General features: G+C 45.5%; 10 protein-coding genes and 1 long non-coding RNA gene across 11 annotated transcripts; 6 read left to right on the top strand and 5 right to left on the bottom strand.

Moving 5' to 3' along the window:
* Nucleotides 1-110: 110 nt before the first annotated feature.
* On the bottom strand, nucleotides 111-2,994 carry LOC113566000. The gene is made up of 6 exons (XM_026989606.1): nucleotides 2,871-2,994; nucleotides 2,682-2,808; nucleotides 2,086-2,613; nucleotides 1,746-2,024; nucleotides 1,545-1,688; nucleotides 111-1,480 (listed from the first exon to the last, which is right to left on the bottom strand). Exons 1-6 carry the CDS (start codon nucleotides 2,921-2,923, stop codon nucleotides 281-283), a joined length of 2,331 nt encoding a protein of 776 aa, XP_026845407.1. The 5' UTR covers nucleotides 2,924-2,994; the 3' UTR covers nucleotides 111-280.
* A 429-nt stretch (nucleotides 2,995-3,423) lies between these two features.
* Nucleotides 3,424-4,433, top strand: LOC6596115 (mediator of RNA polymerase II transcription subunit 4). Its single transcript, XM_002021232.2, has 2 exons — nucleotides 3,424-3,726; nucleotides 3,802-4,433. The coding sequence occupies exons 1-2, from the start codon at nucleotides 3,490-3,492 to the stop codon at nucleotides 4,333-4,335; spliced, it is 771 nt and encodes a 256-aa protein (XP_002021268.1). The 5' UTR covers nucleotides 3,424-3,489; the 3' UTR covers nucleotides 4,336-4,433.
* A 202-nt stretch (nucleotides 4,434-4,635) lies between these two features.
* LOC6596114 (cell division cycle protein 27 homolog) lies at nucleotides 4,636-8,616 on the top strand. The gene is made up of 3 exons (XM_002021231.2): nucleotides 4,636-5,154; nucleotides 5,261-5,336; nucleotides 5,434-8,616. The coding sequence occupies exons 1-3, from the start codon at nucleotides 5,131-5,133 to the stop codon at nucleotides 8,130-8,132; spliced, it is 2,799 nt and encodes a 932-aa protein (XP_002021267.1). The 5' UTR covers nucleotides 4,636-5,130; the 3' UTR covers nucleotides 8,133-8,616.
* A 4-nt stretch (nucleotides 8,617-8,620) lies between these two features.
* On the bottom strand, nucleotides 8,621-10,055 carry LOC6596113. The gene has a single exon (XM_002021230.2). It carries the CDS (start codon nucleotides 10,053-10,055, stop codon nucleotides 8,628-8,630), a length of 1,428 nt encoding a protein of 475 aa, XP_002021266.1. The 3' UTR covers nucleotides 8,621-8,627.
* A 17-nt stretch (nucleotides 10,056-10,072) lies between these two features.
* Nucleotides 10,073-11,849, top strand: LOC6596112 (nuclear polyadenylated RNA-binding protein 3). The gene is made up of 3 exons (XM_002021229.2): nucleotides 10,073-10,120; nucleotides 10,572-11,026; nucleotides 11,091-11,849. The coding sequence occupies exons 1-3, from the start codon at nucleotides 10,073-10,075 to the stop codon at nucleotides 11,788-11,790; spliced, it is 1,203 nt and encodes a 400-aa protein (XP_002021265.2). The 3' UTR covers nucleotides 11,791-11,849.
* On the bottom strand, nucleotides 11,782-12,571 carry LOC6596111 (39S ribosomal protein L50, mitochondrial). The gene is made up of 3 exons (XM_002021228.2): nucleotides 12,532-12,571; nucleotides 12,360-12,469; nucleotides 11,782-12,305 (listed from the first exon to the last, which is right to left on the bottom strand). Exons 1-3 carry the CDS (start codon nucleotides 12,559-12,561, stop codon nucleotides 11,870-11,872), a joined length of 576 nt encoding a protein of 191 aa, XP_002021264.1. The 5' UTR covers nucleotides 12,562-12,571; the 3' UTR covers nucleotides 11,782-11,869.
* Nucleotides 12,572-13,445: 874 nt separating this feature from the next.
* On the top strand, nucleotides 13,446-14,405 carry LOC6596110 (60S ribosomal protein L18). The gene is made up of 3 exons (XM_026989735.1): nucleotides 13,446-13,497; nucleotides 13,641-13,727; nucleotides 13,796-14,405. Exons 1-3 carry the CDS (start codon nucleotides 13,495-13,497, stop codon nucleotides 14,270-14,272), a joined length of 567 nt encoding a protein of 188 aa, XP_026845536.1. The 5' UTR covers nucleotides 13,446-13,494; the 3' UTR covers nucleotides 14,273-14,405.
* Nucleotides 14,366-16,026, bottom strand: LOC6596109 (folliculin). Its single transcript, XM_002021226.2, has 3 exons — nucleotides 14,806-16,026; nucleotides 14,630-14,732; nucleotides 14,366-14,565 (listed from the first exon to the last, which is right to left on the bottom strand). The coding sequence occupies exons 1-3, from the start codon at nucleotides 15,986-15,988 to the stop codon at nucleotides 14,445-14,447; spliced, it is 1,407 nt and encodes a 468-aa protein (XP_002021262.1). The 5' UTR covers nucleotides 15,989-16,026; the 3' UTR covers nucleotides 14,366-14,444.
* A 757-nt stretch (nucleotides 16,027-16,783) lies between these two features.
* On the top strand, nucleotides 16,784-18,185 carry LOC113566038. Its single transcript, XR_003408908.1, has 3 exons — nucleotides 16,784-16,833; nucleotides 17,362-17,934; nucleotides 18,019-18,185. It is a non-coding gene; the product is annotated as an uncharacterized LOC113566038 (long non-coding RNA).
* Nucleotides 18,186-18,230: 45 nt separating this feature from the next.
* On the top strand, nucleotides 18,231-19,248 carry LOC6596108. Its single transcript, XM_002021225.2, has 3 exons — nucleotides 18,231-18,309; nucleotides 18,381-18,927; nucleotides 18,988-19,248. The coding sequence occupies exons 1-3, from the start codon at nucleotides 18,231-18,233 to the stop codon at nucleotides 19,127-19,129; spliced, it is 768 nt and encodes a 255-aa protein (XP_002021261.2). The 3' UTR covers nucleotides 19,130-19,248.
* Nucleotides 19,249-20,698: 1,450 nt separating this feature from the next.
* Nucleotides 20,699-21,428, bottom strand: LOC113565999. Its single transcript, XM_026989602.1, has 2 exons — nucleotides 20,896-21,428; nucleotides 20,699-20,840 (listed from the first exon to the last, which is right to left on the bottom strand). The coding sequence occupies exons 1-2, from the start codon at nucleotides 21,426-21,428 to the stop codon at nucleotides 20,699-20,701; spliced, it is 675 nt and encodes a 224-aa protein (XP_026845403.1).
* Nucleotides 21,429-24,101: the final 2,673 nt, after the last annotated feature.

Here is a 24,101-nt window from a genome sequence, read left to right on the forward strand (position 1 = left end):
CTCGAAACTCAAACCAATTGCAATATATTAAAGTGGTCAGGGAGGGAGCAGGAAACTCATCACCACCGCCGCGGCACCCCGCATTCACGTTACACACACAACACAACACATTTTCTTTTCCCTTATATTGTTGGAAAATTTGCAACGCGTGTGCAAGTGGCGACATGACAATTTTTTGGATTTATACACTGCATGTTTGAATTATTGTAAAATTAGAGCCGCAGCCACAAAGCGGAATCCTAGAATTGACTCGATCCAAATAAGTTTTCCCAAAACAAAACTAAACATGATGATTCAGGAGCCTGTTCAGGTAAATCAATAGCAAAAAATCATATGCAGAAAAGAAAAGCGCTCTAAGATCCTTCATATCCCTCACCAAGGTGAGCAAATGCATGTGCAGATTCGAGATCCACATGGCCTCCGTGTTGCCGGATATATAAATGGACAGATTGCCCAGCGTCCCTTCCACTTGTTCATGCTCCAGACGTATCATCTTGCATGTGGCAAACACGTCCGAGAAATCGGTGAGGCACAACGAAGAGGCGGTCATGGAACGCATGATGGCCATTTGGAATTCCTCAAGCTTGAGCGTGGTAAAGAGCTGCGACCGCGTCAGGTTGATTTCCGAGAAACTGAGCAGCATGTAGACATTGTGATGGTTCACAAAATAGGCGGTAATATCCTTGACCTTAACAGAGACGCGCAGCGAGGTAGATGATGGCTCAGGAAGGGACTGATGCACTCGTATTTGCTGGGACTGCTGCTTGGGAGATCTCTTTGGTTCCATTCCCCTGTACTGCCGTAGGCATTGCACGGACTTTACCACAAACTCCGCCAATTGCATGCTGTATTCTGTGCGAAAGGTGTGCACGGAAATGTCCAGTTTGGTGGTGTTTGCATAGGAGCAGAGCTTCACGAGGCTCACGCCCAGAAAGAACGGGGAGCCCGGAGAATGGGTCTTCTTTAAGTTGTTCGTGTCGTTGATGGAGTTGCCCAGATTGGACCAGAGCGTCTCCACCATCAGCTCCATGCTCCATTGGCGCTGATTCAGGAGCAGATTTAGAAACTTGTTGCCATAGAAAGAGCTGCGCTTCTCCTCGATCTGTTCTAGTAGGAACCGCGTATGGCTCACGCTCATAGCTATGTGCTCGTCCTCCAGCTTCATTAGCAGCGACACATTGAACAGCTCCGCACAGCCTTTGACCACAATGCGCTGCATAATCCACTCGAGTACGCCACTGCTCTCGCCGTCGCGACGCTGCTTCTCTCGCAGGCAGCTCTCCGCTGCCTTGTCCAGGTACAGATGATCGGGCAAGGACTTCTGTTTGTGCATTAGCTGCAGGGGATGCAGATGCTGCTGATTGCTGGAGCGCTGGCGGGCCAGGAAATTGTTGTTGACAAAGTCATAGATTTCGCTGTGGTTGTAGATGATTTGGAATGTCTTTAGCTTCACATACAAATTGAAGATGTCTTCCTCCAGCTAAAAGGTAAACAAATACGGTTTATTTACAGATCTTTATACTCTTAAATGCTTGGGGACTTGCCACAGAGTCTATGGTGAACTGCTCGACGAACAAAAGCTTTTCATATTTGGTATCAATGTCCAAATGTTTGAACACCAGCTTGGCCAGCATTGATGGCAGCAAAGTCTTTTCATCCCTCACATTAGAATTAAATTTACCCGTAATCTGCATTAAATATAAAATATAGTCTATTTTTCATGTTAATGGGTTGTCTCAGCTTACGTGAAACAACTGCAGCTTTGCACTGAAATCATTTTGCGAGTTCTCCTTGACGGCCGAAAATGTGGCCGCCTTGATGCTGAAATTAAAGTTCTTTGGTATAATCGGTGCCAGTTTCTCGTAGTTGTCATTGTCATAGGCAGCGTTTTTGGTCGGCTTGAAGGCGTCCTGCAGGCGCTTGGACGGCTGGCCGGGAGTTGTTCTTTCCTTGGCCTCACTGAGGAAGTCATACAATCCTCCGTGTATCACAGATTTCGCGTTGTTGATAACCAGACTCAGAGTCTGTCGAGGATATGTTATATTCCAAGGATTTACAATAGCCAAAGGTCTACGGGTTACTTACATCCATTGATAGAGGTCCCTGAGCAAAGAGAGACGCATCTAAGGTCACGTCAAAGCTCACCTCGCCCAGACACGGCCGAATCTTGTTGAGATTCTCCAGCGACTGGCGACGGGAACTGCAGTGCCTTAGCATTTTGGCCTGGGCCTCACTCAGGGCAGCATTGACCAGCAGAACTCGGGCGTTCTGCACAATGCTTCCGTCTAGATGTAGCTCCTTGGCTGTGGCATGAATGAACCAACCCGGATCGAAATCATTGTTCATCAGCACCACCGAAATGTTGTTTATGTGCACGGCCATAAACTGGGCAAAGGTTATGATACTCGCTGGAACCTTGGATTCTCGAAAATCAGGCACGCCCTTGGCCTCTTTGACCCTGTGCGGCTTGAGGGTCTCAAAGAAATCATCGCAGTCCTCATTGTGTCGTCTCGGTATGTCCTTGTTGATGCGTATGTCCCGGATATAGATGGAGAGTAGCTTGGTTACCTCGGTTGTGAAGAAACTGCTGCGTAGGCACACTTCCTCGATTTGCTAAGAGAAATCAGAAATATATCAGAAATATTGCTACATGGATATGGATCATCGATGGCAAGACTTACTACACCGAATCCACTCTTCTGGATGTTAACATTCTTGAGCGACAAGTAGGGCAACGAAATCCGACCAATGCGTACTCTGACCCGAAAGCGCTTCACCAAGAACCAGCTTATGCCCGCTGGCAAAATCCTAATCAAAAGAAAAGTGAGTAATAAATGGGTCAATGGTCAGCGGCGCAACCCTGCACTTACCAATAGAGCAGGATAAAAAGTGTAAGGCAGAATATTAGCAAATGAAGCATCATGCTTATGGTTCAACAACCATAGTGCCTCAATATGCCAGAAATTTTAATTAGAGTGGCGGTCCAGCTATGTTTATTTCCTGAAATTTATTAGTCTAACATGATGCGGGAATCTATTAATATCAGCTGTAAACAGATCAAATATACGGTCTGACCCCCAGAAATATACCGAAACATACCGTCTCACAGTCAAAATATACCGTAAATACTTCGACGAAAAAAACGAACCGTTTAAGAAGGTGAACTCTTGATTCGTTCAAATAATTAATTTTGCTCAAGATTTATCATCTTCGCTTAGAGAATTTTAATACCATCTGATCTACAAGGGGTTAAGCGTTCTCTGTGCATGGTTTAATATTACTAGCTAGCTGTATTAATATTATGATGGAATATGAGTACACAAAATTCGCCAGTATATTTACGGTATATTTTGAAACTGTGACGTATATTTCGCTATATTTATGAGGGTCAGACCGTATATTTTATCAATAGGGCCACGGTCACACTGCTCCCCAGCCTGTGGAAAATAAACAAATTGCAAAAATACGTAAATAGCGGGTCCCCTAAATATGTCGTTTCACTTAAGTACTAAAGAGCGTCTGCTTTTGCTTATCGACGACATTGAAATGATCGCAAAGGAACTGATCGAGCAGGCGCATCAAAAGATATCCAGCACGGAGCTTGGCGACTTGCTCGACTTGTTGGTGGCCAAAGATGAGGAGTTTCGCAAAATGCTGGAGCTGGCCGAGGAGCAGGCTAAAGTAGAGGATGCAATGGACAAGCTGCGTGCAAAGGTCGAAGTGCACGTAAGTTGAATTAATATTTGAAGATTGATTAGAGTGCCTGACTTGGCCCTGCATTCCTCTGTTCCACTCCAACAGGACCGGGAAATACAGAAGCTGCAGAAGTCGCTTAAGGATGCCGAACTAATACTCTCCACCGCTATTTTCCAAGCGCGTCAGAAACTGGCCAGCATTAACCAGGCCAACAAGCGACCGGTCTCCTCAGAGGAGCTCATAAAATACGCCCACCGCATCAGCTCGGCAAATGCTGTGAGCGCTCCTCTTACATGGTGCATCGGAGACTTACGTCGCCCGTATCCTACGGATATTGAGATGCGAAATGGCCTGCTGGGCAAATCGGATCAAAACCTTAACGGCGGTCAGGTGCCACATCAGAACAGCGGCCTTACACCAGATGTTCAGCGCGGATTATCTGGCCCTGGGGGAGCTGGCAGCGGAGGTGCTGGTGAAGTTCCGAGCGCCTTCCAAAACCAATTCAACTGGAATCTATCGGAATTGCATATGACAATGGGTGCTTCTGGCAATTCCGTAGCGCTGGAGACACGTGCTCAAGATGATGTGGAAGTAATGTCAACAGACAGTTCCAGCTCAAGCTCGAGTGACTCACAGTGATTGGGGGGACGGCAGAAGTTAATTTATCATTATTTTGTACTGTACTTATAGCCTAAATAGTAAGTAGGTATTCAATAAAACAAAATTTTGTAAGATCACGGTTCTAGCAAAATATTCATTCAAAAGTCGGTGGCCGATAACGATAAGCAGAACGATACTATGCTCAAAAAAAAACCAACAAACCCATTTCACGAACAAGCAAAATCACGAATCACGAGCAGTTCACGCGTTTTACGTTTTTTTGCGCTTTTTGTACTTTTACCTTTTTACTTGGCGTTTTTTTTGCTTTTAAAATGGAGTGCAGCGCGATGCAGCGTGTTTTACCTAACTAAAATGTGGCGAAGATGTAGTTTAAAGTTGGTGCATATAGCTTATTTAACTCGTGCGTGTGTATACCCAACGCAAAGGCCTTGAAAAGATTGTCGAAAATTGTTCCCAGTCAGGAGTGTGCTGTGTGTGTGCCCCAAGTCCCGAGTACATTTGAAAGAAGCGAAGAAGCAGCAGAGGCGACTCGAAACTCAAACCAATTGCAATATATTAAAGTGGTCAGGGAGGGAGCAGGAAACTCATCACCACCGCCGCGGCACCCCGCATTCACGTTACACACACAACACAACACATTTTCTTTTCCCTTATATTGTTGGAAAATTTGCAACGCGTGTGCAAGTGGCGACATGACAATTTTTTGGATTTATACACTGCATGTTTGAATTATTGTAAAATTAGAGCCGCAGAACAAAGCGGAATCCTAGAATTGACTCGATCCAAATAAGTTTTCCCAAAACAAAACTAAACATGATGATTCAGGAGCCTGTTCAGGTAAATCAATAGCAAAAAATCATATGCAGAAAAGAAAAGCAGAAAACATTGATTTAAACTCTCTCTCTCTCTCTACCTGCCTTTCCCCTTTCCGCCAATCATGCAGGCAGCCATATGGCATTGCATGAACTACTACGACCACAAAGATGCTGTTTTTTTGGCGGAGCGCCTGTGCTCTGAAGGTATGTACTGCTGGCTGGCTGGCGGCCTTGGCGTGTGTGTCAAGGCCCTTCGCGTGGCTGTGTGTCTAATTCTTTATTCGCTCTATTTTGCTTGCAGTGGAATGCGACGAGACGATATTTCTACTGGCCACCAGCTACTTTCGCTCCAATCTCGTGCACCAGGCCTATTGGCTGCTCAAGGAGAAGGCGCGCCGCTCGGCCCAGTGCCGCTTCCTACAGGCCAAGTGCGCCTACGAGTTGAAGAAGTTTGCCGAGGCCGAGAGCGCCCTGATAAACACTGGATTTGCGGACGCGAAAAACTTCGACGAGCTGCAGCGTGACTTTGGAGAATTGGCTTGCTTTGCCTACCAGCTGATAGCACAAATCTGCATAAAGACCGAGCGCAACAAGCTGGCCGCAACTGCTCTGAGGCGGGCTCTGAAGCTGAACCCCTTCATGTGGCATGCCTTCGCGGATCTGTGCCTGCTGGGCCAGGACATGGACACTGCGTCAATATTCCAAATCCAAAGCACGGATGTGTTCAACACCTGCCAAGGCAGCAGCGCCAATGCTACTTCCATGGTGCTATTCGGCAACGAGCAGCAACAACACCAGCAGCAGCAGGTGCAGCAAACGGCTCTTGAGAATGTACTCACGAAGATAAGCAATATCTCCAATTACGTTTGGACCACACCGGTGGATCATCACCAGGCACAGCAGCAGCAACAACAGAATCAGAACCAGCATCAGCTTGGGATAAACAACAACAGTAGCAACCTGATGACGCCCATTAACAATAACAACATCAACAACAATCTCAACAGCTCCATGAGCATGCTTCGAGGCGGAGGAGTCGCCCAGAACTCCAGCATGCTGGCGATGCTGGAGGATACGCCCATGGGCTGTCCCCAAGAGACGGGCCAGCCGCAGCCGCAGCAGCAGCAAAGTCAATTGTACGACGTCAGCAGTGTCACTCCGTTCCGTAAACAATTCAAATACCTATCCACCATCTCGCCCACCACTCCCAGCTTCGGGGTTTGGCCCTTGACTAGTCCCTGTTCTGGGAGCGATGGCTCATTCGTCGGTGGCGGTAGCGTTGTCAGCGGCAACGGAACCCACACTCCAGTCATGAATATCACGTACTCCCCCATGACCCAAATGCTCGTCGAGGTCAACCAGGAGCCCAAGATGATGGGCAAAAAGCTAAAGACACATGTGGGGGGACTGATAAGCCGCAAGGACACCAGCAGCAACAGCAACAAGCCCGCCGTTTTCACCCAAGCCGGCAATATAACGCCGCGAACACCCAACAATAATGTGGGCAACGGCAATAATCTTAATGTGCCGCCCAATCCCAACGCCGCTGTGCGCCGCAGCTCGCGCCTGTTCAGCAATTCCGCCTACTCTGTAAAAGAGAACAACAAGTCGCCCAACATAGCCAACAATAAGTTTGTGCAGCCACGCTCGCCGCCCAGGAAGACCAAGTCCCGCATGACGAAGATCTGCCTAAACAACGAGCTGATTGAGGAGAAGACCAGCCACTTGTCGGACAAGTTGAGCGACAAGCAGGCGCGCAAGGAGAAGGTCGAGACGATTACGTCGGCAGCCAACAACAACAATAACCGCAGTGCCGCCGAAGAGGCCAAGGTGCTGCTCAACAACAACCTGAACAATGCCCAGACCATGGCCCATCAGCTGCTAAGTCTAAAGAAGCAGTCGGCCGACGGTCTCATGTCGCTGCTCCGCGACTTGGCCGAGGCCTATAAGCTGATCTCGATGTTTCAGTGCAAGTCGGCCATCAAGCAGCTAGAGACAACGATACCAAAGCATCATTTGAATTCCAGTTGGGTGCAGTCCCTGATTGGCCTGTGCAGATACGAGATGAGGGACTACGAAGCGGCGGTGGTGCTCTTCGAGGCCATACACAAGGCGGAGCCGTGTCGCCTAGACTACATGGAGATATACTCAACATCCCTATGGCATTTACAAAAGGAAGTAGAGCTGTCCTCGCTGGCCCAGGACCTCATCAGTCAGAACAAGAGCAGTCCAGTGACCTGGTGTGTGTCCGGCAACTGTTTCTCCCTGCATAAGGAGCACGAGACGGCCATCAAATTCTTCAAGCGAGCCGTCCAGGTGGATCCCGACTTCGTCTACAGCTACACCCTGCTGGGCCACGAGCTGGTGCTCACCGAGGAGTTTGACAAGGCCATGGACTACTTCCGAGCGGCCGTCGTGCGCGATCCCAGACACTACAATGCCTGGTTTGGTATTGGCACCATCTACTCCAAGCAGGAGAAGTACGAACTGGCCGAGATCCACTACATGAAGGCCTTGAAAATCAATCCGCAGAACTCTGTGATCCTGGTCCACATCGGGACAATTCAGTTCTACATGAAGAAGAAGGACCTGTCGCTGCAGACCCTCAACACGGCTGCCACACTGGATCCAAAGAATCCGCTGGCGCGATTCCATCGGGGCTCGATATACCACTCGCTGGGAAAGTACCAGGAGGCCCTGCGTGAGCTGGAGGAGCTCAAGGAGATTGTGCCAAAGGAATCTGTGGTCTTCTATCTCATTGGCAAAATACACAAGACTCTCGGCAACATGGATCTGGCACTGATGCACTTCAGCTGGGCCACCGATCTCGATCCCAAGGGGGCCAACAATCAAATCAAAGATGCCTTCGACTCAATGGCCCACCCCAGCTGCTGTACGGCCAACACGACTGCCCTCGATGTCGATCTCGAGCCCAATTCCGAGCGATCCGATGACTCGACGCAGGCTCAGCAGGATGTTAGCTACGACAGTGACTACTAAATGCAGCATCCTGCGACGCTGCGATGCTGATGATGATGCGGTTGTATATACATTTACGTTGAAACAAAAAAAAACAAAACAAAGTAAAGCCACGATTGCTGCTGTCGATTGTCGTAGAAGTAGAATGGGAAGGCAAAGCAAACCAATTATTGAAGTATAATAAAGTCTAGATAACGTTTAGAATTAGTAATTTAAAATATATACAACAAACAAAACAAAACAAACGTAAAAGGTTTAAACAAAATTCTGCACTCTGAAAGTCTAAGGCAAAAATAACGTAAAGAAAAGGAAACAAAAAGGAAAACAGAAAAACTATACATATTAAATACCAATTAAAAGAATACAGAAATTGCTACATAAGCTTCCCGATACTTCTTTGTGGCCCAAGGGCGCTCTCTACGTTGCTGACTTGGACCTGTCCTGTCCTGTCCCCACTCCTGTGCCTCCCACAAAAGCAGAGAATATACTGAATTATCGAAAAACACCTGCAAATAATCAATCATTGGTTGGCTTCTCCAGTTTCAGTGGCCAATTTAGTATCTGCTCGTGCGTCAGGCGCTGTGTTAGGTCGAGGACTGCTCGAAGGCGCACCAGCTCCACATTCAGCATCATGGCCATGGCCGGCAGGTGATCCTCGATGAGGATATACTGACGCGGGCACTGGACGTTCAGAATGCGGCTGATGTTCTTGGTGCCGAATATCTCGCCGATGGAGTCACTCAGGGAGAGCGTGCCAGAGCTCTCCGAGCCTGGATTGGGTGGCGAGAGGTCGTCAAAGGTCGTCAGAGGTGCCTTCTGCGGCTCTGGCACGGGAGTGAGCTCTGGTGTGGGGCACATTTCACGCAGCTGGGCCGCTGGAGCCGCTCTGGGACGCATGTGCATGTAGCTCCTGTCTCCCCCTCCCAGAGGTGGCAGCTGGTGTACAAAATGTGCTGGATACTTGGGCGGCAGCTTCGAGGGAGACTGCTTCTGATACTCTGTCCCATATCGTTTAAAAGTGGATGACTGTTTTGGTTTGCCTTGCGTTGAGGATCCTTCGTTCGGCGGCTTTAAAGGGATATCAAGTGGTGGAACTTTCTTTTCAACATAAGCAGTGGAGGTCTTCCTGTCTTCCTGCTGCTCGCAAATCCGTTGACTATATTCCTTGTATGATTTGGCCAGCAGTTGCAGTTGACTACTCGACAAACAACTGTCTTCAATAGGTGATGTAGTCGAGGGACAATGTTCCTGCATCACTTCTGGTTGCGTTTGCTTGGATTGTGCTCGGCTCTTGCGCCTCTTTAAGGGAATAACCTGCTCCTTAGTTTGTTCTTCATATGTTTCTCCAAAACACTCTGAAGTCACAGGACGCTGATCCTGCTTGAAAAAAGAAGTGCCTTGTCCTGCCTTGCCTTGAGATGCAATCTGGCCCTTCAGCTGCTTTAAAGGGTTATTCTTGTTGTTATTCGAAGAATGCAAAGATCGATATTTTTTCTTTAAGTGCACAACTTGAGATGAAGGCCTCTGCTGCTGCAGCTCCTGAAGTGAGTCTTGCGCCGAATTAGCAGGACGCTGAAGCTGCTCTCGATACTCGCCTAGCTCCCACTGTGTAGCTGACTTCAGCACTTCTGATTGGCTCTTGTGTAGTTCTTGGTAGAAGCTAATGCTATTCTTGGCATTTTTCGTTGTTCTTTTTGCCGGTGGCCGGCCCTTGCGGCGCTTTAAGGGAACAACATGCTTCACAGACACGGAACTTGATCGCCGTTTGATCGCCACTGGTTCTTCCTGGTGCACAATTTGAGTCAACGGCAGAAGCTGGCAAAGTGGTTGACTCCATTCATCATCTGTTTCGTCGAACAGTTGCGGGGAGCCAGCATTTTCTAAAGATTTCGTTTTTGTTTTACAGCGGCTTTCCTTATCAATCAGTCTTTGCGATCTGCGCATTTCTACTTGCGATTCGGATGGAAGCTGAGAAGCTGCAGACGCTGTTACATTCCGACCAGGCGATGGTGATTTTTGATCCATGTTATTAAATATTACTTAATTTACTATTAAATTCGTTAAAATATATCCTTCAACTTCCGTTACGTTAATGGTGGCTCTGCTTTCGATTAGATGATATCGTTCCTTCACATTCGTATCGAAGTAGTGTTGCTAACTCAGCTATTTTATGGCTAGTTAATGCTACTATTAATTTTCGATTAATAAAAATATTTGAAGATGCTTTTAGTCTAAAATCACACTATATAACATATATATATGTTTTGCTATTTTTTTAAAATAATAAATAAAATAGTTGGCTATTTTTAAAGGAATTTTTTTAAATTAAAGCTAAGCTATTTTTTAGTGTTGTTTGGTTTCACATGACAGCTATTTTTTTTTTATAAAAAGTTGTCTTTATCGAAATAACGTCGCTCATCTCTAGTAAGTAGTTTCGTTCTCACAGCTGGCTGGTCCTAGAGACTTTTTTTGTTAGCGAAGGAAATTAAAATGACTGAAGCCGATAATTATAATATAATAACAGATCAAGCGTTAGTGAAAAATCGTATATTTGTAGGTAATCTTCCGGTGTGCACACGCGAGGAGCTGGCCAGTATTTTCCTTCCGTATGGCGAAGTCCTGGGATCGGTGGTGCAGAAAAATTATGGATTCGTGCAGTTGGAATCAGAGGAGGTGGCCAATAAATGTGCCATGTCCCTAAACAAATCTACATTCAAGACAAAAATATTGAGAGTACGTAATGCAAACAACAGAGTCGCAAAGGGGACAAATGCAAACGGAAATGCAAAGAACCTCCAGATGCCCCAGGTTCCTGTGACAGTTCAAGGAGGCATTGTGATGTCGGCAGCGGCCGCAGCAGCCGGAGAGCCAGTCATCAATGATTGCGAAATTATAGTAGTAAATAGAGATAATACGTGAGTTGGCATTCACTTAGCTCAGAACCAAGCAACAATTAATTGAATCTTATAACTTGTGCAGAAAATATGCGGAATATATTGAGCACCGGCTGAGGAATATAGGCATGCGAGTGGATGTTCTGTTTCCCAATGAGGATGTCATGTTAGGCAAGGTGTTGGCCAACATTTCTTCGCGCGGCTGCCTTTACGCCGTGCTCGTCACGCCCCAGCACGAATCTCTCAGCAGCATTACAGTTAACATATTGTATGGAGTCCCTGCCGAGCATCGCAACATGCCGCTTGAGGATGCCGTAAATTTAATCGCCACAGACTTTAGGCTGAAGGGACAGCGTGAAGCCGTGAACAACTCCGCCGGGCCAGCTTCGATGCCTCAACCCCAAAGACGACATCCTGACCAGATGCAGCAACTGATCGACATGCTTGCAGACAATCGACCGATGACGGCCTTGCAATATGAATGCATAATCAAATATCTGCAAGGGGAGCGGGAGGATCAGCTGAAGAGAGAGGTGGGCGAGGCCAACGCCACTGCTAAGCTTCTGGATCCTGATCCAGAAATCGAGCTGCAGAAGAAAATTCTTAGTATTATGAACAAACCTGCGGTGACCGAAACGGGCATAGAGCTAATGTATCCAAACCTGGAGGCGGTCAGGGACGACAAACGGCTCATGGAGCTACTGCGGGATGAGCGTGTAATCGCAGCAATGGAGACTATTTTCAACAGTGACACCTTATTTGACGCTGTAGCCGAGTTATTATAGATTCTCAAACTTTATTATTATATACTTTATTATACACTAATAAAATATACGCGAACTAACGAGCTCTAAAAAATATCTTTTAAGGCCAAGACCGCTTGGCTTCATGCCCTTCGTACTTGCCACGGTATTTCAGACCCGTCACCAGAGTGGAGCTCTTCGGGAACGCTGTCTTTCCATTAAATTTGGTATCCGTCTCGGGGTTGAAACGCAAATATTCGTACTGTATGTGCAAATTCTCAGGAAGGTCTGTGCGCCTAAGAGCATCCAAAGGCGCAGTCGTGTCGACAGGAGTCTCGTAAAATGCTATCACATCGGCCACGGTGCAGATTTCATGGACCTGGGAGTTTGGAACTCCGTGCTGCAGTTCCTGAAAGCATGCGGATAGAAATTGAAACTTCTCGGAGAGATTGTCCAGTTTTCGATTGTCACTGGTCAACTGCAGCGAGCTGGCCACGGAGCGTACACGATCCGCTGCATTGCTGGGGGGTGCATAGGGCTTGTGAGGCCGCAGAAACCTATGATGGAATACTAATTGTGAAAAAAATACATAACATATCGAAAATATTTACCCCTTTGCGGCAATTGATTCTCCAACAGCAGCAAGCGTCTTGCTTTTTATGGGCGCCGATTTTTTCACGTTGGCCGCCGTGGCGAAACATTTATGCAGATTTCCCACAAGCTAAGAAACACGATGTGTTTAAAGTTTAATAAATTAATTCATAAATTTATTCTTGTACTCACATTTTGGCTTTTACGTAAATTCGCTGCCATTTTCCGTATGATAATGGTATTTTTGTTGGACCTATTAAGGTAGTTTTTGGATGATGGTATTTATTTACTCTAATTGTATTTTTTGTGTATTTATGTAACAAAATTTATTAACAATTATATTATGCGTAACGATATATTCTATATTGAATTTTATTCAATATTTAAAATTCTAAGATAATTTGGTATTAACATTATGAAGAATTTGTGCTGGTCACACTAAAAAATTTTCAATTTATTCGACAAACTGGTATTTTGGACAGAACGCACTAGTGCCAGAGGATCCGCACCAGTTCTAAATCATCTATATTTACATTAGGATTTTAACGATTGATAAACATATAAATATACAAAAAATAACTACATAAAAGAATAATAGCAAAAACTAAGATCAAGAAAAGAAATGCCGTTTAATACCAGAACGGCAACTAATAGTATTTCGCTGGTGCATTCAAATCTGAGGGATAGGAAAATTTAGTCATGAAGATAAATTTAATCTTATTAAAGCCGTCGAATTAAGGACGAACACAAGCATGCTCCTTTAAAAAAAAATTAAATTTGTAAATAAACACAAAAAGTCTGACCCCTGGTCACACTATATAAGGGAGGAAAATGGAATCTCTAATTTTGAAGCATTGTCTAGCAGCATCGATAGCTTAATCGATAGATCTGCGCCTTATTTAGTCCCTTCGGTCACACTGCTTCAGGGTGACTTCTTACGGTATTTTTTATACTTTTCGATATTTTTTAGGTCGAAGTCGAGCCAACGGTATATTTAAGGTATGTCGGTATTTTTGGTATATTTAACCAGTATTTCATCGGTATATTTATGGTATATTTTAAAAATAAGACGGTCTGTTTTGGTATATTTCCGAGGGCCAGACAGTATCAGCGGTCACACTTACTGCATCCACTCTTTCTTTTTCCGGTCGCGAAATGGTAAGGACGCAGTAAACTGTAAACCGTAAACTGAAATTAAATTTATAAACATCTGAAAAGTGGTTGCAAGTTATTGCTTGTAAACTGGAATATGTGATGAAGGAACACATGCACAACAGTTGATAATAATATTTTCCTTCCAGGGTATTGATATCAACCACAAATACGATCGCAAGGTTCGCAGAACCGAGCCGAAATCTCAGGATGTTTACCTGCGTTTGCTCGTCAAGGTAAGATTATTTTCTGGCTGGAATTCAATAAGGAAGAGTCGCTAATTTATATTTCTATCATTCCCCAGCTGTACCGCTTCCTCCAGCGCCGTACGAACAAGAAGTTCAACCGCATCATCCTGAAGCGTTTGTTTATGAGCAAGATCAATCGGCCACCACTATCTCTGCAGCGCATCGCACGTTTCTTCAAGGCTGCCAACCAGCCCGAATCTACCGTTGTGGTTGTCGGCACAGTCACCGATGATGCCCGTCTGTTGGTGGTTCCTAAGCTGACCCTGTGCGCCCTGCACGTTACCCAGACGGCTAGGGAGCGCATCCTGAAGGCTGGCGGCGAGGTCCTGACCTTCGACCAGTTGGCCCTGAAGTCGCCTACCGGCAAGAACACCTTGCTGCTGCAGGGCAAGCGCACTGCTCGCACCGCCTGCAAGCACTTCGGCAAGGCTCCTGGTGTGCCCCACTCGCATACACGCCCCTATGTCCGCTCCAAGGGACGCAAGTTCGAGCGTGCTCGTGGTCGTCGCTCCAGCTGCGGTTACAAGAAGTAAGCAACTACATCGTGGACTTGGACCGTCGACGGCCGTCGTCACTTTTTGGTAAAGATATTGATTTGTCAGTTCGGAGGAAACTAGCCGTCGCACTCGTTGCGGCAATAAAGAATTTTTATTCCAAAAAGTGAAACTAATATTCTCAAGCTATGTACAAGTAATAGTCCTGCTCCTAGTGCAAGTGAGTGCTCCAATAGTTTATCAGTGGCTGGTCCTGCGGTTGGACACCCAACACCTTCTTCAGTTTGGCCTGCACACTGGTGGACTTGGCGTGATTCAGGCAGGTTGCTTTGCTGCAACAGGAAAATAGGAGCAATGTAAGCATTAGATACGGTTGCGTATGTACTTAAAACTCACTTTTTCCACTCCTCGATGAGAACCTTTGTCTGTTTGTTGAGCACCAGCTCTGTGAAGATCTTCTCCTCCACCGCCTTCAGCAGCTTAACCATGAGATCTGGCACTGCGGGGAAAAATATACATAGATACATATACGATAAAACTACCTTAAACTGAAATCATGCCGTAGTGCTTACGTTTTCTGGGCAACTCTCCCGGCCACTTGACGGAAACTTCGTGTCCGTTCACATGTTTGTCCAGAAAATCAATGCGAAACACAGAAGCGCTGGCTATGGGCACGGCAATGTCGTTGGACACCGATATAATCTTGTACTCGGAGCTGATTGAGTGCTGGTGCTGGGCATCGATGCGCATAAGATTATGCATGGGCTCTGGGAGGAGCTTCTTCAAGCACACCATAAAGCGGAAGGTGCGCTCGGGTGCGCCGCGGACTATGATTTTCACGCCCGTCAGAGCGCAGTAGCAAACTGTCGCGAACTCTTCCTTGCGGACCACGTTCTTGATGTGGCGCAGCGAGAAAAATTCCTCCTGGTCGGGGTCGTCAATGCTCTCCTCGTATTTCTGTATCATGGGCAGGGTGGAGCTGTTATAGGTGAGGCGCTGGGCGGGCGGGCGACCGCTGCTTTGATGTGGCAGCCAAGGCAGATTTCCGAAAGTTACGTGCTCGGTGAGGAAGCGCGAGCCGGCCAGCAGGAGCCAGGAAAAGTGTGAATGCAGCTGAGCAAATATGTTCTCCTCGCCCGTTAACTCCAGCAGGGAGCGCGAAGAATGCATCAGAAACGGTGCTCCAGAAAGACGTCTCTGTCGCTCGCTCTGACGTCGCTCCTCGGTCTCCTTGGTTTTGTTTGCTCCCGCCTGCAGCTCGGACGAAACCTTCTTGAGGTGCTCGGCCAGAAACGGCTTTGTGTTCAGCAGAAAGTACTTGTCCTTCATCAGGACTATAATCGAGTAGAGCTGGAAGTATCCCCGTGCTTGCAGATCGCTCACACGGAACTTGTGGCTGAGGATGTGGCCTCGCGTCGAGTCACCAAAGAACACAAACTCTCCATCCTTGTTTGAGTCTATCCCATTGCTGAGGCTCAGCACTGCTGCCTGCTTCACCATGGTGGCCACTTCAGTCAGGACGGCCACCCTCGTGCTCACAAAAGTGGCTCCACTCTCCGTGTCCTTACTGTATATCCCACTGTTGTTACGTCCCATGGAGTAATTGCAGGCGGAGCATGTCTTCTGCGATTGCTGTTGTTGATGCTGCTCGAGTGGCAGGTCCTCAATCTTGGTATCCCGCAGCGTCTGGGTGCAGAAAATGGCGCAGGGGCCGTGTGCCTCGCAGAAGTGGCAGAGCGCAATCACGGCGTTCATCGAAACCCGTAAATACTAGCTATTTTTTGATAAATAATACTATTTTGCTCTTGTTGTTTACCCGAGTCATATGATCTTGAGCGATATTTGTATTTTTGATACGATAAGATCGGTTATATCAGACATCGATAGTTTGTATACAGTGGAAAGGAACTAGTTCAATGTGGTAGCTCTCATGGTGTTGTGACATTAGACTTTACTGCGAGAGAGAGACAGCATGAGAGACCAAATGTAAAATTAGTGTTCATAGCCGACTCCGGCTATCAATGGAAAATTATGTTTTCAACACACATACCCACCCAGCCAGCAAAAATGGATAACAAGAGGAAGCAAGGAAATAAACCTGCAAGGACTAGATAAATCAATGTTTATTTTTTAAAGTTTTAAGATTTTTTAACGTCTACTGACGGACACGAAGTGAATGAAAATGTTTAAGCAAAACAACACAATTATTTAATTTGTTCTGCTACATCGCAACTACACGGATGTAGTTATCAACAGAATTTTGACAAACTTTTTTATTTTCTACGTTATTTTTACACGTATTTTACATTAAATTATTTTTTACTCAAGTAAATAATAATAAATAATAGGCTATTTACACTGGGGCTGCTTCATTCTTTTTCCCTTTACGTGCCGGACACGTTTTTTTTTTGTATATCCAGTGATCGAAGAGTTTAGATATACATATATTTGTTTATTGGTGGATGTGTGTAAAACTCTGAAGAAAACGTTTCCGAACATAAAGTGTGTATATTCTTGATCAGCATCAAAATCTGATTCATCCACAATTTTGAAGACACCAGAAAACGCAGCATCATAGAAATCGAAATCGCCGAATCTGGGTTAGATCATATAATTACTTTACCCAGAATGAAGAAAGCCATCCCCTTCCACACACCTACTCATTCTCTCTCTCTCTCTACCTCGTGCAGCGTGCGTGCTCTGGCATTGGAGAGCGAGATAGAACGACCGGTGTTGGTGTGAGAAGAAAGGAGAGAGAAGCAGATGTAAAACATATCGGAAACAGATTTTATATTATATAATTCTGATCAAATAGGTCATTGAGTGGAAAAAAGATAATCTAAGTGCAAGATTTAACATTATAACATAGCCAGCGGTCGTGGTTTCCCTCTTTCCCTTTATGGTTTTCCAAGTTCTCTCTGCGTTGACTGTCCCACCAAAATACCTCCTTCCCGCATTAACCCAAAGACAAAGGCAAAAGCAGAGAGAGAGGGCATGCTGCAGTCTTGGGTTCCGATACCAATAATAATAATAATAATAAATAATAATAAAATAACAATAATACTAATAATACTAATAACAATAATATAATAAGTAATATATTTTACGACACGTTTTCTTTAATCTAGGAGAAAATAATCTAACAGAATATGCCCCTATGAGAACTAATTTGAAGGAAAGAAGAGGGAATGATAGCCGCCATAGCTCACAAGGAGTTCGTAAAAGTTGAGGACCACATTATTGACGGACTGGACCAAATAGTGTGGATGAGAGAGTTTGTCAGGTTGGGATTGCTGAAAGCACGAAAGAAATGATTGAGTATCCACTCCGGCATCCACTTACATGGTGACCACACCTGGCCATAAGTCCTGCGAAGGTCATGATAAATCGTACCACAAGCACGATAGTCGTGATCCGGAGGCATCCACCAGTTCCTTCACTCCCTTTAGATCACCGTAGAAGAGAAGAGAACTGAACGTACCAGAAAAGTAGCTGCATGTTACTTCAGTCGGCATTCAATCATAGCACCTCACAGATGAGGATTCGAGCATTGGGAAGTACAACATCATTGTACAACTGCATACAATCAAATATTTTTGTGAGATCATATTATGTGTGTTACACATGCAATTTTGCCATTGTTCGGAACATGCCGAACGTCAGATCCGAGAATCTGGGAACGCACGCAGGAAATTCTGTTGGTACGTCTTTGTAAGTCTTTGTATAAACTGACGGATCTATGTATATACTGTATGGCTTTCTCTGTTTTACATTTAATCTGATAGCAAAGTCTCTAACGTCATAGCACCATTTGCATTTGAAATGGAAGGTGAACCAAGTTCCGAACTGGTTCAACGTGCTGTGTTACAAATCGCACGCTTTTGACCGCGAAACTTGAAATCTCATATAAGAAGTCGAAGCTTGAACTAAATAAAAGTTAAGTTTACATAAATAATTTCCAGATAATATTACAAAGTTAATTTCTCAATTCACTTGCATGTGGGTGCTGGGAGTGGCTCAGCCCAATCTTCTGGACGTCTTTATAACCCAATTCTTGGTCCGTGCTAAGTGGACGGGTAAATATTTATTGAAATTGATATAGCGGCCAGCGCTGAATATCATTCCTAAGTGGGATTCATTCTTGAAGAGTGTTGTGCCTGCATCGGTCGTCGGTTAATGATGAAAATGTTTTGGATGCTTCTTTATGGCTGCTTTCTTCCCCTGGCTAGCGCCGCCTATGACATTGTGATGCCTACGGCCACCCACAATCTCACGGACTACCTGCATACCCGGCAGAAACGTCATCAGCTGATATACAGGAACGGCGGAACAATACGGCTGGTAGTCGGACCCGTGATGCCCACCCAACTGGAGGATGCGGTTTCCTGGCGTGGTTTGCTCTACTTCTGGACACTCCACTTTGGTGGATACACGTTGCCCTCAGAACCGCTCTATCCCTGGGATAAATGGGAGACGATCTATGCGCGATCGCTGCAGGAGCAGGTCCGACGGTTGGATGCCTCGCACGAGGACGATACCCGACTGTTTGTATACGAAATCTTGGAGAAGTACATGGACCAGGCAAGTGGTTCGGTGGGTCTGGGCCGTCAGTGCTTGTTGCGCGGCATCTGCGAGAATGCCCAGATACATCAACACTTGGGAATCGTGGCAGAGCTCCTGAACATCTTGCTTACGTAAGTAAACCATACATAATTTTTCCAACACAATTCCAAACTTTTCATCGACTCTTGCAGACCGGGAAAGGCGCGCTTAGATCTTTCCTATAGGGAGGCATATGCGGCGGGGCTAGCCGGCAGCCACTGCTCGGAGCAGTTCGAGGAGTGTCCGAGAGGAAAAAGTGTCTTGGATGCTTTCGCAGTGGATTTGGAGGACTGAAGGCGATAGGAGCTTTGCGGGCAGAGCTAAACGTATGCTTTACAGAGTCTTGATTAGACTTCTTATTAGGTTTAAAACATTAAAAAACGTACAATAAAGGGTAGATCCTGATCAAAGGCTTCCGTAATAATGTCTCTTAATAAATGAAAGGATAAGCTTAAAATTGTCCCAAGAATGCACCGTCAGACCACACACATTATCAGCAATCTCGATTACATTTCCGCTGCCACCATGCAACGATAAATTTCTAACGGTAATTGCAAATGGTTTCAGCCACGCCTACCTCACGCAGACCAAGTATAGTATGTATCTTCTTGAAAGGAGAGTCAAAACCTGACCCTGCGCACCCCTTCTCCGCCACCCGTTCAAAAATCGCTTAACATTAATGGCTTGTGGCGGCGGCTGCTACTCCAGCTTTAGCTTCGGGCTGCAGCGAAAGCCAACTCACGACCGCCATTTTGTCAACAATGGCGTCAATTAAATGGAAAATGCAACCACCATGCAGCAGCAGCAGCAACAGCAACAGCAAGAACGACGAGGACGGGGACGAAAGACAATAAATGCGTCTTAAGTGGCACATTAGGCTTGCAGACGCTGACAGCAGTCTCCTCCATACAGGGTGTGGCAGCTTCGATATTTGCATGTGTGTAGCAAAAGGTATTAATAAAAAAAGAGGTCTTCCTAGAAAGCGTTCTCAACATATAAATATACATATGTACATATTTCCAAAGTGGCAACGAATTGATGTCACTCGGAAAATGGAGGCTACCTTCCGTGTGCGTGCATCACCCTGTTGGCGCTCCACTGCTCTCTCGCTTTCTCGTTGTCTCCACATCAGCATTTGTGTGCACAGCTAATTCAAATGCGATTATGACAACCACCGCGAAGAACAACGTAAGCAGGCGGAGATGGAGCCCCGTTAGAGCAAGGGAGCAAGACAGAGAGAGAGAGAGAGAGAGAGAGAGGGAGAGGGAGAGAGCGCTTGGGATAAAGGAACCATGCAAAGTGCAGCTAGCATTGGGAGAGGAGCAGAGCAGAGCAGAGCAAAACGGAGGGCGGTGGTGGTAGTGGGGGAGGCCCCCTCCCTGTTCAACTTTGCGGTGTTTGAACTTGTGATGGTGCATCGCAATAGGTAACTATCTGTGGCTGCCATGTTCATGCGGCGCTCAATATCACGATGCTGAGATGGGAAGTGCATAAGCTGGAAGCTTTTTCTGTAACATCTGTATCCCTGGTCCACTTGGAGTCGTTCAGTAAAACAACCAAGCCACAAACTTTTGAGGGCTGCAATACCTATCAACCCACAGACGACGCATAAACTGACATCGTAAACGCATGGATACACACACCCACACGGATACACACACATTCTCATCCTTGAACCATCGTCTGACAACACAGTTTCCTGCCCCGAAGACATGCATCCGTGCATTTCCGCCCCAAATTATGCAACAAGCACATCCATCCCAATCCGACACAGGACGAGACCCATTAGATATGCACTTTGATTTAGTCGAAAACTTTATTGTGGTTCCATCGGCTACGATCACCAGAAGCATCAGCAGTAAATCAATCATGCTCCACAATCAGTAGTTCGTCCAGGAAATTGTCCCCGCGTGGGCAGGTCCTGTAGAGGCCGAGGCAATCGGCGCCTGCCTTGCCAGCGGCATAGGCATCATGGTAGGATTTATCCAGATCCGCCTTGCCTGGGCTAAAGTAGGAGTTCGTTAGAGGCATCAATTCAATGAATCAAATTAAACGTTTACCTCAGGACAATGTTCAAGATTTCGGAGAACACCCCAATGTGGTGGTGGATTTGGGCATTTTCGCATATGGAGCGAAGCAGGCATTGCCTGCCCACGGCCATGTTATCATTCCTCCTGCCCATGTACTCCTCCAGAGCGGTGTAGACCAGCAGTCTGGCATCGTCTGCATACCGGATGTCTCCACTGGCGGCGTGCCTCTCGATGTTCCGCCTCATCTGTGTCAGGGAACGGGCGAAAGTGCCCTCCCACTTGTCCCAGGGCCAGATGGGTGAGGTGGGCAGCGAATAGGTGCCTCCCTGGAGCGTGAAGGACAGTACACAGGAGCGAAATGTGACATGATCCTCTAAGGGTATTGGCAACGATGGCCCGATGCTGAACTTCATCGATCCGCTGTTCTGATAGATCAGCCAGCGTTTCTGGCGGTGTCCCAGGAACTCGGTGACATTACGGGTGGTGGTGATGGTTAGGCCAAAGGCTGGCAGGGCTATCAAGAACAGACCCGTAAGGAGCACACGCACACCCATTCCGCACATCGTACATGGAAGGGCTTACCAAGACTAAATGCACTCCGGGCACAACTAAGCCGATATCTGGAACCACTCTAAGTGAGCCATCATCATTGCCGTTGAATGACGAGTGGAAATTTCAGAGGCGCAAACATTTGTGCAGGCAATTAGCATTACGAATGTGACAGAAATTGGGATAGTGATTGGGCTTTCGATGGGAATTGGACAGCTATGTATGTATGTAGTTATGACCGGGCGGTTCTTGTTTTCTATTTGCACACGTGAGTTGAAAATTGAGTGAACTACAATGACCGATTTGGGCCCGGGCCAAATGAAGTGACCCGAACAGCCAAGATCAAGATTACGGGTCACAGAAATACAGAGAGAGAGAGAGCCCCACTTATAAGACCATTAGGAAGTGGGTAATACTCACACACAAGGCACACAAAATCCACAAAATAAGGAAGTAAGCACGTTTCAATCGGCATTCCGACTTATAGATACCCACTACGCAGATACATTTATTGTTTTTCTCATTCTTAACGTTATAACTGTCCGATTGTGATGATTGAACTATGTATAGTTGTGCCACACTAGACTTCGATATAATTATAGGTATCATATCTTTTTTGAATTATAAACTATCAGGTAAGTTCAAGAAGGTTTAAGGATACATATATGTGTGTACTTTATACTTGAGAATACCTGTACATAAACAGACTGAAGAAACTAATTCCTTTTGTCTGTTACATACTATGTACATACCCTCTAAGTATTCCACGATTACGGGGTATGAAAATGTTTTGCAAATTATTTAGACAAATAAAGGAAGCCCGTACTGAGGCAAACAGTTTTGGTGCAGATAATATCCTTTTTTGGGTTGCTCTGTGATTTGTCGACGTGGCCGGAAATGAAAAGCAAACAGCAATGCCAGCGGCAACAGCAACAGAAACAGCAACAGCGATGCGATGCGGCAGCAGGGAAATAAATTTGCTTAAATAACAGCAGCAACAATTGGAAAATGGCAAACGGCAAATGGCAGAGTTGCCAACCGCAAAGCCAAAGACGAGGAGACCCAAGACCGTTGTAACGGGAACATACATAGATCGTTGCTTGGGCTCACTCACACACACACACATACACACGAAGACACAGGGCCTGACATGGCTGACAAAAGCACAATACCCTCCCCACCTGTCCCTGGACATTTCCGCTGTATGGGGGAGTCGGACATACCCCAGAAGAAATAAATTCGTGTTGACAATTTGAATGATTTATAGAAAATGCGTGCAGACCAAATTTTCACATGCCCCAGAGGCTGTGGGTGGGGCAGGGGAGAAAGTCGACAGGCGAAAAATAGCCAATGTCTAGGCCACAGGCATAGTACATAGTACTCTTAAATGAATAGATCAACAAACAAACTTTAGATCAGAAAACGTGGGTGCCCTCATTCACACTTGTCGGATGTTTATGGCCATATATATGTATCAAATATATTCATTCTGAATGATTCCACAGTATTTGCCAGTAATAGTCGTTCAATGTGTTTTTCCATTTTTAGATCGAATACCAAACGACCCATCCTTTGTTAAATAGTACATCTAATTGCTAATATGCTAAACAGATGATATAATTATAACGAAAATTTCTTCTTTTTTGGAGAGCAAGAGGCTTGTACAAATCCTAAAAAGTAAAGTTATATGCATATGAAAATTTGCGAGGGTGATTAGAATACATACAACAAATTTGGTGCAAAGTATTTTTATCTGAGACATAGTATTTTTTGAGTACCTGCTTCGTTCAGATGCCTACCGTTCTACATTGGATTCTTCCATGAAAAGACACATTATTCGTCAGAATCCGCCAGATGGTAACACCATAACAGACATATGTTTAGCTGCTTGTTATAGATGTGTATAGCAAATAGAAATAAGCGTTGCCGACCCCATAAAGTATGTACTTCTTAATCAGCATCAATAGACGAGTCCATATAACTATAAGTTGGTGTGAGAAGAGAGAAAATCGAAGAGTAACGGAACAAAATGGAAACAGATAAAATATTATGAAATTCTAGTCTAACATTTGGTGGTTCTATTCTATGAAATCTGAAAATCAAACCGTTTTACTGTTCTCTTTGAAACACTTGACTCTTAATTCTTCTGAATACAAAGTAGTGCTACAAAAATATAAATAATCTGTCTCGAAGTTGTAAGAAAAAAGTATCTTATTTACTGCATTATGTCGCAGTGATTTACTAGTGCATATGAGCACCTTTCTGCTATATTTGGCAGAAGCCCTCTCATACGATGCAACATTGTACTCCCATGGACAAATAGTATACGGATGAACATCCCCTCTTGTTTTTGCTGCTTCCTTAACCATTCCACATTCGTACTTTGCCTCCTTTTGGCCAATTTGGCACAGCCAGAACTTTATTTTTCTTGGCCACAATTAGGAAAAGCGAAGGAAGCAGCAAAAACAATCACTGAAGTGGGAAAGACCACCCCCAAAAAACATTTCTCCAAATGTCACAGGGAAACGGAGCAAGCAAAAAGAAATTGTGCCACCCAATGGACTCGTAGATACCTCATCCGACCACCGAAAAAAAACTGCTCCCCGGAGCGAGGTTCTTCTTCTTCAATTTCTCACACAAACTGTATATAATATTTATTATGTTGGCATAATAAATTGCAACATGAG

The sequence above is a fragment of the Drosophila persimilis genome, unplaced genomic scaffold, assembly GCF_003286085.1.
Source record: "Drosophila persimilis strain 14011-0111.01,24,50 unplaced genomic scaffold, DperRS2 tig00000431-arrow-pilon, whole genome shotgun sequence".
Taxonomy (NCBI): domain Eukaryota; kingdom Metazoa; phylum Arthropoda; class Insecta; order Diptera; family Drosophilidae; genus Drosophila; species Drosophila persimilis.